Source organism: Molossus molossus, unplaced genomic scaffold (assembly GCF_014108415.1).
Source record: "Molossus molossus isolate mMolMol1 unplaced genomic scaffold, mMolMol1.p scaffold_m16_p_11, whole genome shotgun sequence".
Taxonomy (NCBI): domain Eukaryota; kingdom Metazoa; phylum Chordata; class Mammalia; order Chiroptera; family Molossidae; genus Molossus; species Molossus molossus.
Window position 1 is genome coordinate 38,849,121 of NW_023425346.1, and position 13,657 is coordinate 38,862,777.

Below are 13,657 nucleotides of genomic sequence, written 5' to 3' on the forward strand. Positions count from 1 at the left end.
AGTGATGATCCATAGGGTCAAGTGCATGACAACATCTTGGGGATTCTCTGGGAGAAGCGGGTTTCAGGTGCACAATTCCACAACACATCATTTGTACACTTTATTGTGTATTCACCACTAAGTCAAAGCTACTTCCATCACCCTTTATTTTCCCATTACCCTGTTCTACCCCCCCACCCCATCTCTCAACAATCACCACACTGTTGTCTGTGTCCATGAGTTTTTCTCTTTTTTTTCTTTGTTGCTCAATCCCTCCACCCATCCCATCCCCAGTTCCCCAGTAGCCTCCCTCCCCCTCCAGCTGTCAGCCTGCTCTGCATCTATGAGTCTGTCTCTGTTTTGCTTGTTAGTTTGTTTTGTTCATTAGATTCCACATACGGTACTTATCTTTCTCTGACTGGCTTTTTCCAATTAGCATAATGTTCTTCCATCCATGCTGTCGCAAAGGGTAAGATTGCTTTCCTTTTTCACGGCTGAGTAGTGTTCCATTGTGTAATGGCTGAGTAGTGTTCCATTGTGTAAATGTGCCACAGCATTTTTATCTATTCTTTGACTAATGGGCACTTGGGCTGCTTCCAAATCTTGGCTATTTTAAATAAAGGTGTATATATTCTTACAATTTAGTGATTTCAGGTTTCTTTGGATATATTTCCAGAAGTGGAATTGCTGGGTCACAAGACGGTTCCACTTTTAACTTTTTGAGGTTACTCCATACTGCTTTCCACAGTGGTTGTACCAATCTATATCCCCACCAACAGTGCATGAGGGTTCCCTTTTCTCCACATTCTCACCAAACAGCACTTGTTGTTTGTTGACTTATTGATGGTAGCCATTCTGACAGGTCTGAGGTAATATCTCATTGTGGTTTCAATTTGCATTTTTCTAATGATTAGTGATGTTGAGCATCCTTTCATATGTCTATTGGTATGTCCTCTTTGGAGAAGTGTTTATTTTAGTTATTTGCCCATTTTTAAATTGAATTGCTTGTGTTTTTGTTGTTGAGTTGTATAAGTTCTTTGTACATTTTGGCTATTAACTCCTTTTTAGATGTAATATTGGCGAAAATGTTCTCCCAGTCTTTCATTTTGTTGATGGTTTCCTTAGCTGTGAAAAAACTTTTTAGTTTAATGTAGTTTCATTTGTTTATTTTTTCGTTTGTTTGTTTCCCTTGCCCTAGGAGATATATCAGCAAAAAATATTGCTATGAGAAATGTATGAGAATTTACTGCCTGTTTTCTTCCAGGATTTTTATTTTAGTCTTGAGTCTAACATTTATGTCTTTAATCCATTTTGAATTTATTCTTCTGTATGATGTAGTTTCATTTTTTCCCACATATTTGTCCAATTTTCCCACCACCATTTATTTTTTTAAAGTTTTTTAAAGTTTTATCAATTAATTAATTTTTGTTACAGATGTTTCTCCTTTCCCCCATTGATACCCTTCTCTTGACCCCTTCTTCCCCCCAAAAAAACATTGTTGTGTATGTCCATTGGTTATGCATACATGCATATAAGTTCTTTGGTTTATCTCTTCCCTCCCCCCAACCTACCTCCTCTGAGGTTTGTCAGTCTGAACTCTACTTCTATGTCTCTGGGTCTATTTTGTTCATCACTTATTTTGTTCATTATATTTCACAAATAAGTGAGATCATGTGATATTTCTCTTTCTCTCATGGGCTTATTTTGCTTATCATAATACTCTCCAGGTCCCTCCACATTGTCTCAAAGGATAGGAGATCTTTCTTTCTTACAGCTGTATAGTATTCCATTGTGTAAACATACCACAGCTTTTATATCCACTCATCTATTGATGGACACTTGGGCTGTTTCCAGATCTTAGCTATTGTAAATAGTGCTTCTATGAACATAGGGTATGTATATTCTTTCTGATTGGTGTTTCAGGCTTCTTAGGATATATTCCTAGAAACCCAACACCATTATTGGAATAGACTTTCTTTATCCCATTGTATGTTTTTGCCTCTGTTGTCAAATATTAATTGACTATAAAGGCATGGGTTTATTTCTGTGCTCTCTATTCTGTTCCATTGATCTGTATTTCTGTTTTTATGCCAGTACCCAGGCTGTTTTGATTACTATGGCCTTGTAGTATAGTTTGATATCAGGTAGTGTGATTCCTCCAACTTTGTTCTTCTTCCTCAAGATTGCTGTTGCTATTTGAGGTCTTTTGTGATTCCACATAAATTTTTGAAATATTTGTTCTAGTTCTGTGAAATATGCCATTGGTATCTTGATAGGAATTGCATTAAATCTATAGATTGCTTAGGGTAGTATGAACATTTTAATGGTGTTAATTCTTCCTATCCATGAACTTGATATGCTTCCACTTATTTATATCTTCTTCAGTTTCTTTCTTCAGTGTCATAATTTTCCAAATATAGATCTTTTATGTCCTTGGTTCAATTTATTCTTAGGTATTATTTTTATGCAATTGTGAATGGGGTTGTTTTCTTAGTTTCCCTTTTTGATAGTTCATTATTGGTGTATAAAAGGCAACTAATCTCTGGACATTTATTTTGCATCCTGCTACTTTACTGTTCATTTATCAGTTCTAGTAGTTTTTTTGTGGAATCTTTTGTGTTCTTTATGTGGATTATCATGTCATCTGCAAATACTTTATTAACTTCATGAGAAACAAATATCCGTATGGATCAGATGACTCCTGATTGCTGTTTAAAAATTCCAGCAAAGCAAACTTTTTTGAATAACCAAATTAAGATCAGGATTTTGCTTAGTAAGTATCAAATTTGAGCAGAAGCAATTGGATGTTATTATAAGTTTGGAACAATATCAGTTTGAGACATATTTGTGAAGTGAGCCTGAATGTTTTATTTTGCATCTAAAAAGAATTAAATTCTTACTTTTCTTCCTCTTTTAGAGTTTCAGACTCCAAATAAAGTTTTGCAATAAACAGTTGAATCTGGATTGCTAAGAGAGATTATTCTGATAACCGAGAAATGTTTATGATTTAGATAACAGATTAAAGACTGTCTCAAACAAAAGGAGAAGAAAGTTAAATTAAGTAGAAGGGAATCGGCATGAACAACAATAGCTTCATTCTTACAGCGGCTCTCAGTTTATACGTGCTTCTAAGGCTGTTATAATTGGATTATTTCAGTGGCTCTAGAAGATTGGCAGAGAGGTTGGTGAAAACCCTACCTTGCAGATGAAGACCAGACTGCTGGGTAAAGGATGTGTCACTTTGTGGCATGTGTCCTGATGTTGGCGTCCTGAGTTTCCAGACCCAGTGCTCTCCCTGGGCTGCAGAGTTAGCTGGGTTTTCATGTTAATGTGATAGTACACATTCTTTTCAGACAATCGGGACAGCAGACTCTGGTCAGGCTGATTTGATAACAGTCTGATAAGGTGTGGAATCTTCCTGTGATTAGAGAGAGGAATTTGATAAGATACAGGATTGGCCTTGCAAAAGATAAAGGTTCTCAAAAGGCTGCTTCTACTTAGAATTCCCCTGCTGGTCCTTAGCACACGCTTCCACGTGTTTATTATGTAGCTCACACTCAGAATCACCCCTGGGGCAGGTTCAGCCTTTCCAGCGGGTTTGTAAAAAGTTGTGTGCATGTACTCACACACAAATGAGGAGAGGAGGACCGGAAGGTGGTTCTTTGTAAGTGAAAGGATTCACTTACTCTTGCCAGTCCTTTTATGAAAGGTGTATTACTTTCATAAAGGCTTCTTTTACTTTGTTATAGAAATAGATTCTCAAGTTTTCAGTTGGTTTATTTGAAATTTTGTGCTTGCAACTTATAAAATTGGTAGAGCTAGAAGGATCCTGAGAGATGATGAAGTTTTACTCTGTGGTTCAAGCAACAAGGAAACCGAGGCATAGGGTTTGGGGCTTGCCCAGGTTTTTAGTCTTAGGCAAAAAAATAAATCGGGCTGATGTAAGGAGAAAACTGTTTTTTGAGAGGACATTGAGCAAAAGGCAGAAATACTGGGAATGCTGAAGACAAAACTTGAAAAATAAGGGTCCAAAAATAATTTGTCACAACCAAAGCCACAGGCAATACCCTGTCCCAGAACTGGAGCATCACTGAAGACTTTAATGGTGATGACTGCACATGTCTCGTTCTGCTACCACTGTTGACATTTCTGCCACTGCTGCCGCCTCCTCCACCTTCAGATTGGATTCTCCATTCCCGGTTCTCTGGGTCACTAGCTCCAGATTGATGTCTGTGTTGAGATCATCCAATTGGTGGTGCCAGGTTAGAGGCCTGTGTTCCCTGAGCCTCTTTCTGTCCTGTGGGTGGGCAGACTGCCTTTCTGCAAGGATTATATGATGGGGGGATGGGGGTTTGATGCTGGGAAGCAAAACTAAACAAAACCCAGACAGTTATCTACTGCAAAAACATACCCAGTGAGTGACTGAAGGATTAGAACTTGGGTCTTTTTACTTCTCCCAATTTATAGCAAGTCTTGTTTTCCTTTGGGAAAACTGAAAGAGAGAATGAAGTCCCCTAGATTAAGATTTGGGGACTCTAATATTTTCCATCAATGCTGTCTTCCTCTGGGAGGAAAACCGTTCTCCTGACTTCCTACTTTGTGCTGCACACAAAGGAATACCTTGCTCGCCAGGGGTGAAAGTGGAGAGAAAGAAAGAGAAACAAAACCAGCGAGCAGCATTGCTGAAGTACAGAGATTAGAGATCACGTGACACATTTTCGGAGAATTTGCTACATTGATGAGCAATACATCATTTAGAACTAGAGAATATACAGGGCTTTTGTTCTGTTTGTATTTTTTAAATATTGTAGGCAACCATATTTTTTAATTAAGGTGTAAAGTGGTCTTGAATTTCCTATATATATATATATATATTTTACCTTTTAATAATAATAGTTAATATTTGTTGAGAACTATTATAGTGTAACCTACGTGGCCTGTCTCACTTATTCCTCACATTAGCCCTATGTCAGTCCCATTACTATTCCCCTTGTAGATGAGTGAAAAGATCCTCAGAAGCAGCAACTAGTGTGCGGTCTCACCGTTGGTGGTGTGGGACTTAAACCGAAGGACACCCTCTTTTGAAAGGAGCTTGCAACACTTCCTATAACATGAGAAAAAAGAAGATATGTCTGGAGCACTATGTTTGGTGATATTTTAGGAAAACTGCAGCATAAAGAAAAAGGAAATGTACTAAGAAGTAAAGAGACTTTTTGGAACTAGTGACTTTTCCAAGTGAGACTATAAACTTGTTCTTGTATCTCGCAGTCCTGGGGCAGCTGGGTCAATCCGGTTCCATTTTCGCTCCCCACAGTGATAGCTAGCTCAGTGCCTCGCACATAGGTGTTTAATAAACATTTGTAAAAGAAATAAATCTCAAGTCTTTGCAAGACAGTTACCTTGGAAAATGCTATGTGTTCCAGAGTGCAGTTCTCAGTAAAACAAGACCTTTACCCCCAAAGCTAGACATGCTCAAATGGCTTCTCAGTGCCTTTCCTGCATTTCACAAACCGCCAAGGAAGATGCCCGTGGCTTCAGGCCACATTGTTGTTGAACAGGCTGCAAATGAATCTCTCTATGCATCGAGCTTTCTGACTTTTCATTTTCATTTCAGTTAACTTTTGTCACATTGCTCTTTTTCCCTTGCTCTTAAAAGTATAAAAACCTATTTTGGGTTTGTGCTAGAGAGAGAATGAATTCTCTGGTAGGCATGGCAGGGGAGGGGTCTTCATTGTAAACTGACGTGTGGAACATTTTTGCACAGAAACAGCAATGAATACCCAAAGCGTTCTGTCATTTCCAGTTCAAATGTGGTTTCATATTTGTTCAACTCTAGCTGGATTTCTAAATGTCTGAGAAGTAGAAAACATACTCTTGATTAGATTCATTTAAAACTTTTTCAAGAAAGGAAAGTCATGAGGGAATAGAAACTTTATGTACTTAAAGATGTCAAGTGAAGGCACTTCACAATGTTTCGTTTACATGGGGCCAAAGACCACAGATCCATGCTGATTGCTAATTATTTAGATTGTAAATAGCTTATTTGAGAACTTAGGGAGAGACAAAAGAAACACGAAGGAACAAAAGGCCCATGATAATGAAAAGGATATTGAAGAGAAAGGCCGGGCAGAATTGTGATGCAGGTCACATCTTGTGCCTGTGTTTAATTGTACCTTTGTATTTAATAATAAAAATGATTACATGCTCAGTGCTAACACGTGTCCCTTCCTGAGAACTGTAGTATGGATAAATGACAGAAAATTACTCCAATTCATAAACTTAGAATATTCTGCTCCTATTTTGAGTTTTACTAGTATACCCTAGAAGGCATTTCCTGGAAAAATGTACATGAATCAAGGAAGATTTTAAAACTTAATTCCTGATAATCATATATAAAATATAGCTGAATATTTGAAAGGATGAATGACAAAAAACTCACTTTCCCGGCACTTTTTTCTGAAATGGAATTGTGCTAATACCATAGACACATTTCTGGTAGTTTATGCTAAATAAGAGCTTTGGCAATAATTGCAAATTAGCAGTGATTATAGTTTATAGGAGGTGGTCTTGCTTTTACGACTTACCTTCTTTGCATTTTCCCTTCTTGCTAATCTTCACTGCTTTCTCTAATTGCCATGTCTAAAATATAGTCCCTACCCCAGAGAGTTGCTCTCCCTGCCACCTATTTTTCCCCTCTATTGCCAATACTGCAATTCGTAATGATGTTATTGCTTTATTTTAGCTGATTTTATGTCTTCCCATTGGATTGTGGTTGCATAGAGCAGAGAGCAGGGTAGTTCTGTTCACCCTCCTCAGTGGACCCCTGGTGCCTAGCATCATGCCTGGCTCACAGTGTGTGCTCAGTCAATATTTGTTCACGGAATCTGCCCCTTGCTGTCCTAATCACACGTCAAACGCTGGCCTTAACTTTATCGGTGGCTTCCTTTTTACTTGTGTTTTCACCAGAGATTTTGTGATAGGAGACATCCTGTTTTCATTGTCTGCTGGGTAGCTAGGTAGACAGACCCCTTGGTTCAGTGGAGACCACAGCTAAAGTGAGGTGGGGCTGAGGGGTTGGGGCCTGTTCCTGGGATCTCTAAGGCTTGAGCACATTTCCCTTATTTGACTAGTGATTACGTTCCATATTCATGCACATTAACTCATTCATTCATTTGTTCAACAAATATTTGAATATCTACTAGGTAGCAAATGCTATCATAGGTATTGTGAAAACAAAATTAATAAGCTCTCTGTTTTTTTAGGAACATATTAGAATCAAGGTTCCCAAGGTCTGGAGTGACCGTTTGAGTGTCTGTTGTAAACCCGGTTCTCAGGACAATCCTGGTACATTAAAAGCATTGAGTACATGTTTGCTCAATGAATGAGTGTCAAACGCAAATGTAGAAATTAGTTTGTGCTGTGATACGTGTGTTTATAATGTGCCATAGAAGCACAGTGGAGAGAAGGCTCTGTGTCTGATAGGAGTCAGGGACGGAGGGATGAAAAGTTGAGTAGTTTATCAGGTAGGGTAAGGTGTTCTGTGGAGTAAGGACAACATGAGAAAAACGAGGTGTGAAAGATTAGGGCTGTGTTTGAGGATGGGCCCTGGGGTCAGCCTGGAGATTGATGGTCAGTAGGAGGGAGTAGTGAGCATTGAGACTGCGCAATAATTACCAGTTCTCTTATTCAAATACTTTAAGCACTAAATAGCTCTTGTGGCACAAACTAATCACCTCACCGCTGTCTGTTTATAGCATTTTTACAGGAAAATGAATTGTGTTCTAAATAGCCATCTTAGAATGCAGTTTTAAGGACAGAACAAGTTTTTCTGTTGGGATTAACTTTATAAGAAAGCTGGTTACATTGTTTGCATACGTTATCTATTGCCACGATTTCACACAAGAAACAACCATTAGTCCTCAGTAGCATAAAAATAATTAGGATTTATTGCTAGTACATTGGAGTGGTCAGGTTCTTCTGATCTTGTCTGGGGTTGGCTCAGAGATTCTTCTGCTCTCTGCTAAGTCTGCACTCAAGTCTGTCTGCTGGTGCAGGATGGCCTTGGCTGGAATGAATGGCTGCAACAACTTGCCACGTGCCTCTCATAGTCCTCCTGGTCCAGCGGGCCAACCTGGGGATGTCCTTTCCACAGCATCTGAAGAGTCTCATTTTTCTTTTTTTCTCACATCTGCTGACATTCTACTGGCCAGACCAATTTCACATGGCTGAGTCCAGAGTCAGAGTGGAAGAGGACCACCCTGTGAAGACTCATGGCAAAGAACATGGCTACAAGGAGGGGTGACGAATTGGGACAATGATTGTGATCTACCACATAGCTCCTAAAGGCTAATCAAACCATGATTTCATCATAACTCTAGATCTAATATAAAAACATGATTTCTGGCTCTGCTGGTGTGGCTCAGTGGTTGAGTGTAGACCCATGAACCAAGAGGTTGCCAGTTCAATTCCTGGTCAAGTCACATGCCCAGGTTGTGGGCCAAATCCCCAATGGGGGGCATGCAGGAGGTGGCCAATCGATGTTCTCTCTCATCGATGATTCCCTCTCTCTCTCCCTCTTTCTTCCTCTCTCTCAAATCAATAAAGAAAAAATATATATATATTTTTTTTATCCTCACCCGAGGATATTTTTCCATTTTTTGTACAGATAGAGTGGGAGGGAGAAAGAGGAAGAGAGAGAGAGAGAGAGAAACATCGACGTGAAGGGACACATTGAGTGGCTGCCACCCGCACGACCAACCAGGGCCAGGGACAAACTGCAACCGAAGTACGTGCCCTTAGCAGGAACCGAACCCGGGTCTCTCTGGACCACAGGCCGACGCTCTAACCGCTGAGCCAAACTGGCCAGGGCAAGAAAAAATATTTTTAATAATTTACTTTTGGAGATGCATTGTTGTCACAATTTACCATGAAATAGGTTCTCATTTTGAGTTTTTCTTTTTAAGTTTATTCATCATATGTACTTAAACCAGAATTTAGTAATGTCTTCACACACACACACTTCTTTTTACTCTGCCTCTATCTGAACTCTTCCCATTAGACAGGAAAATTTTAAATATAATGATTCTGTGAAATCAGCTTGAGTTTGATAGGCCATTAGCCCTTGAATTATTTTTGTCTGACTGCTAAGGAGAAGCTGCCTGAGAGGTTGTTGTGACACCATCATTCTGAGACAATGAAGCATGCCATGTGCATTTTGTCAGAAATAGGATTAAATCTTCACGGAAGTATTCTTTCTTCCATGTATTCTTTCCCTTCCTTCTAGAAGTAGGGTCAGGACACAGGCAGGTGGAAGGAAATAGTCTCAACACTTCAACGGTGGCAGTTTTAATTGATGATGAATTTTCGGACAGGTATTTTAATCAAGAACTTTTTTTCTCTAACACTTAGACTTTCTGTATGAAGTCCTGGGTCCATATAGATAGACGTGTGCACTGTAAATGGCCATTGAAAGTATGCTGTATTAAAAGGTTGTATGTAGAATTTCACAGCGGCACAGAATTTTAGATCTGAAGGGCCAGGAAAATGCCGGATGATTTGTTACCTAGGGGGTTTTTTTTGTTTGTTTTTTGTTTTGGTATTTACTCATTCTTCATACCGTTCGTTTACACATTCAATGATTATTTCTCTTTTCTCAACTGTTTTGCATGTTAACTTAGCTGCCAAACCTTGAAACCCTCTGAGGAGAGCAATATTGCTACGTCTCCAAAATATTTATAGTTGAGGCCTGTCCTACAATTATGTCCTACAGTATTTTACCTCCAAATCTCTCTCACTAGCCAGTGTGTGAGGCCATGGAGGATTAAGGCAAACTCCTTCTCTCCCACCACTGACCTACATTCTGTTCAGTGGGTTGATGCAACATTTTGTTTTTCTAAACAAGGGAAAACAGTTACAGTTCCACCTCTTCTGTGCTTCCTCTCAGATGAGTTGTAAGTTCAGAATGTGCACATATGTAAGATTTCAAGTGCAAAAGGAGAAGAGTAGGAAACAGATTTTCACAGTCCCCGTCTGGGTCCTTGTGTAAGTGCCAATGTAAAGCTGCTCACTGATTAGCGAATAGTATCATGTTGCCTGGCTCAGAGGAAACAGATTTGAAAATCCAAACTTAATAAGCAGATCAATTGGGTGGGGGAGTTGAGATTATTGTATCGCATTCCAATGACATGTAGTGTTGTCAAAAACTCTTTTCTCCAGAAATGAAATTACAGGAGGCATGCTGATACCTTGCAAAATGTCAGGAAAGGGGTGGGGGGTGGCTTGGAGGAATTCAGTTAAGAAGAGTGAAAATATACCACTCATCACAGGAAGCACACACTGCAAGCATCTGGGTGTCTTAGGGTGAAGGGTGAATTTAGTGTGGATAGAGGAGCAGGTCTGCCATGAACCCAAGGAGGTGAATGAATTAAGCTGAATGTCTGCACAGAAGTGAACTTCTGGGTGCAGGTGTGAGCTCCTGGGCCCAGGGGAAACTCAACTTACTCATCAATTTCTAGGAGCTTATAATAACTTTTGGCTTTCCCCTGCAGACTAAGGGGAAACTTGTGGGTAAATCTTGAAGGAATCATACATAACCGTTTCTCCTTTCATCCCACTTTGTGTTTAAGCTCAGATTTTACACATTTCTGGGGTTTCCTGCTCCCCTTAAATTTTTGGCCACTAACTTATTGATGTCTGCAATTTCCTTAACACCAGACAACACATTGCATTCCATAGAGATAAGACTATAAATCTCTATAGACTACAGAGTTTTATAAAATTTATAAAAATTGTGAAAAAATTGAATAAATCTTTACAACAATATATTTTTGACTAGAAATAATCTTTATTTAGTTATGGAATTTTGCTACACGTAACACTTACTGGATATGCTTGGTACTAATAAGAAAAAAGGAAGATGAACAAGTAAGGCTTCCTGACTGTCCGTGACTGGGATGAGAGACATGGCAAATCACAGTCACCACAATGGACAGAAGTTCTGCGAGACCGTAGATCACCTGTACGCTCCCACCATGATGGGTTCCCTGCACTTGCCACAGTGCCAGACTCATCATCAAGGCTTATTGTTTTTGAACCTGATGGGTACATGGATGACTGTAGTATCATAAAGACTATAAAGGCGGTATGCACAAGATGTAATGTTGACGCAGAAGAAAGAATGAACAACTTTGCCTTGGAGGGATGCAAATAAGGAGAGACTTCATGGGGAGATGTTCGAACCAGGTCATGAGAGATGATGGGCGTTGTCCAGAGGGCACAGTGGTATTCCAACCAGAAGAATGAATGTGGGCAAAGGCAAGAAGGTGTGAAATAACACGGGTGTTCAGGGATTTGCCAGTAATTTCACAATCCTAAATAGTGAGGCTAATGGGAGTAGAATGGTGGCGGATGAGAGTCATGCCATGACGGCCCTTCATAAGTAAGTGATTTACCTGGTTCCAGGCAAGGCAGATGCTGCTGGGTCTCAGGGCAGGTGTGGACAATAAGGACCGAAGGAACTTGTTTCCACCTCACACTTTCCACTGAGGTTGATCTTGTTTACCTTATTAGGATTTGAAAGCTTACTAGGGGGGATTTTCTTAATATAGAAGCTTCAGAGCATGATGAACTATACCAGTACTGCTCCAGTGAGATGTTATATTTTAAAAGGTATTAAAAGAAAGATTCTGTATTTTCAGAATTTAGAGTTTTATTACCAGATGCTTGTGTAATAGATATACCATTTTACAAAGGAATCTGTCATTTAATAAGTGGGATTTCTGTCTGGCTCCTTTGAAGTGACTCCATGTAGGATTTAAAACAATCGATTTACACATGGCTTTCCAGAGACTCGCCCTGTGTGTAAATCAAGGCACACCTGGATGGGAGAGTTTCCCTGCTGTACAAACAAGTCTGGAATTTTTTGAATGACCCATAGGGTGTTTCATTGTAATGTGCATATATCTACTAGAAAGATTGGATTCGATGGGTACTCTCTCTAGTTTAGATGCGTAATCTCTTTAAAGAGAAGATCTATATTGGATTTCTTATTTTGTTTCTTTGGACTCTTTGTATGCATTTAACTTTGTGGAGCATATTCCAATTTTAAGTAAAAGTTGATCTCTTGAAATTACTTTAAATACACCTACTGACTGCTTTAATAGCAACGTTAGGGTCATGCTAAGTTGAAATTGATGGAAATGTTACCCTTCTTCCTGCTTCTAGCTCAGGTCCTGCTGCTGCTGTTGTTTTCTTTCTTCTACTTTCCTTCTGCTAATTTCTTAGATAAAAAAAACTTTTCATTCTGCATGTTGAGGTTTAATGTGTGTTCTCCACTTGACAGAGGATTTAATTTTGAGGGAAAGGTTCTGGCCTGATTGTATGAGCCGAGCGGTTTTAGAATAAGATGTTGGTGGGGAGAGGCGGCAGCATCTTCAGTCATTGATTCTCTCTTTATAACTTTGCCCTTTTAGCTGGAACAGATTACTTGTGTTGTGCCTCTGGCCCTGCACAGACTGAATCACAAGGAAGAAACTTTACATAAACCATTTATACTAAATGTTTGGTATGCTGGCAACATAAATCAACAACAATATTCATTACAAATTCATCCCTTTATCGGTATTATCTTGATAGAACTGATCCCAAATGTGTGGGATTTGAACCCTGCTTCAATACATCTAGCCCTGGGTAATTAATTATTCAGGGCACAGAGAACCTGGCCCCTGCAATGTAGAGTAATTCTTCCTGGTCAGCGTTAACTCCACTGGCAATAATAAATAGAAAAAGTCTCTAGTGATGCCAGTATTTTAAAGTGATTAATCATCTTTCCCCCCTTCACCTCCCCCTCAGTTTTCTTTAACTAGGATTTTTTCAGCAATAAATCTTTAACAATACAGGTAGGAATTGTTCTGTAATTAAATTTTGCCCTGCTTAATTTCTTACCTTTTATGTGTGCGATTAAAAAAAAATGTTACATGTTAAGGAGCGCTGATCAAAATTCAAACCAAGAAAAATCCTTTTATAGAATACTGAGAGATTCTCTATGGAAGATTAAGCTCTTGATTTTGAATATTAGATAGAGCACATACTCATAAAAATTGTTCATCAACACCAGTTGGGGTGTCAAATATTCTGAAGTTTTGAATCGCTTCACTTTCATGCATACGGGTTGTCTGTATTAGGAAAAGTCTGACATATACATATGTTCCCAAGCTGAGAGAATAATTACTTATTGCTTAACTTTCACATCATTGCTATGAGCTCTGTATGGGTATCTTTCGCCCTTTCTGTGGTACAAAAGTGCACTTGCTGAAGTGGCAGGTAAATGCCTGACCGAGGATGACCATGTATTTTTAAATCTGCCCTCTAGAGCTGACCAGCCATCACGTATATTCCGGGTGACAGGGACAGATGTGACATATCTGTTGTGACACACTTCTGTACCACCAGCCTGTGGCTCGAGGTGACTCCTGTCCCTCCTATGCTTTCCCTGCTGCAGGACAACACAACGACGCACGGATGAACCTTGCCATTGCTCTGACTGCTGCCAGGTACGGGGCTGCCACGGCCAATTACATGGAAGTCCTGAGCCTGCTGAAGAGGACAGACCCCCAAACAGGCAAAGAGCATGTGAGCGGCGCGCGGTGCAAGGACGTGCTCACAGGTATGCCAGGGCTCT

The 13,657-nt window shown here is 39.6% G+C and overlaps 1 protein-coding gene across 2 annotated transcripts in view; it reads left to right on the forward strand.

The window, feature by feature from the left end:
* GPD2 (glycerol-3-phosphate dehydrogenase 2) overlaps positions 1-13,657 on the forward strand; it is a 151,773-nt gene that overhangs the window by 101,257 nt on the left and 36,859 nt on the right. For both annotated transcript variants that reach the window (XM_036254911.1, XM_036254912.1), the window contains exon 7: positions 13,478-13,642. In XM_036254911.1, the coding sequence (XP_036110804.1) occupies positions 13,478-13,642 (165 nt within the window). The remainder of the gene's footprint in view (positions 1-13,477; positions 13,643-13,657) is intronic.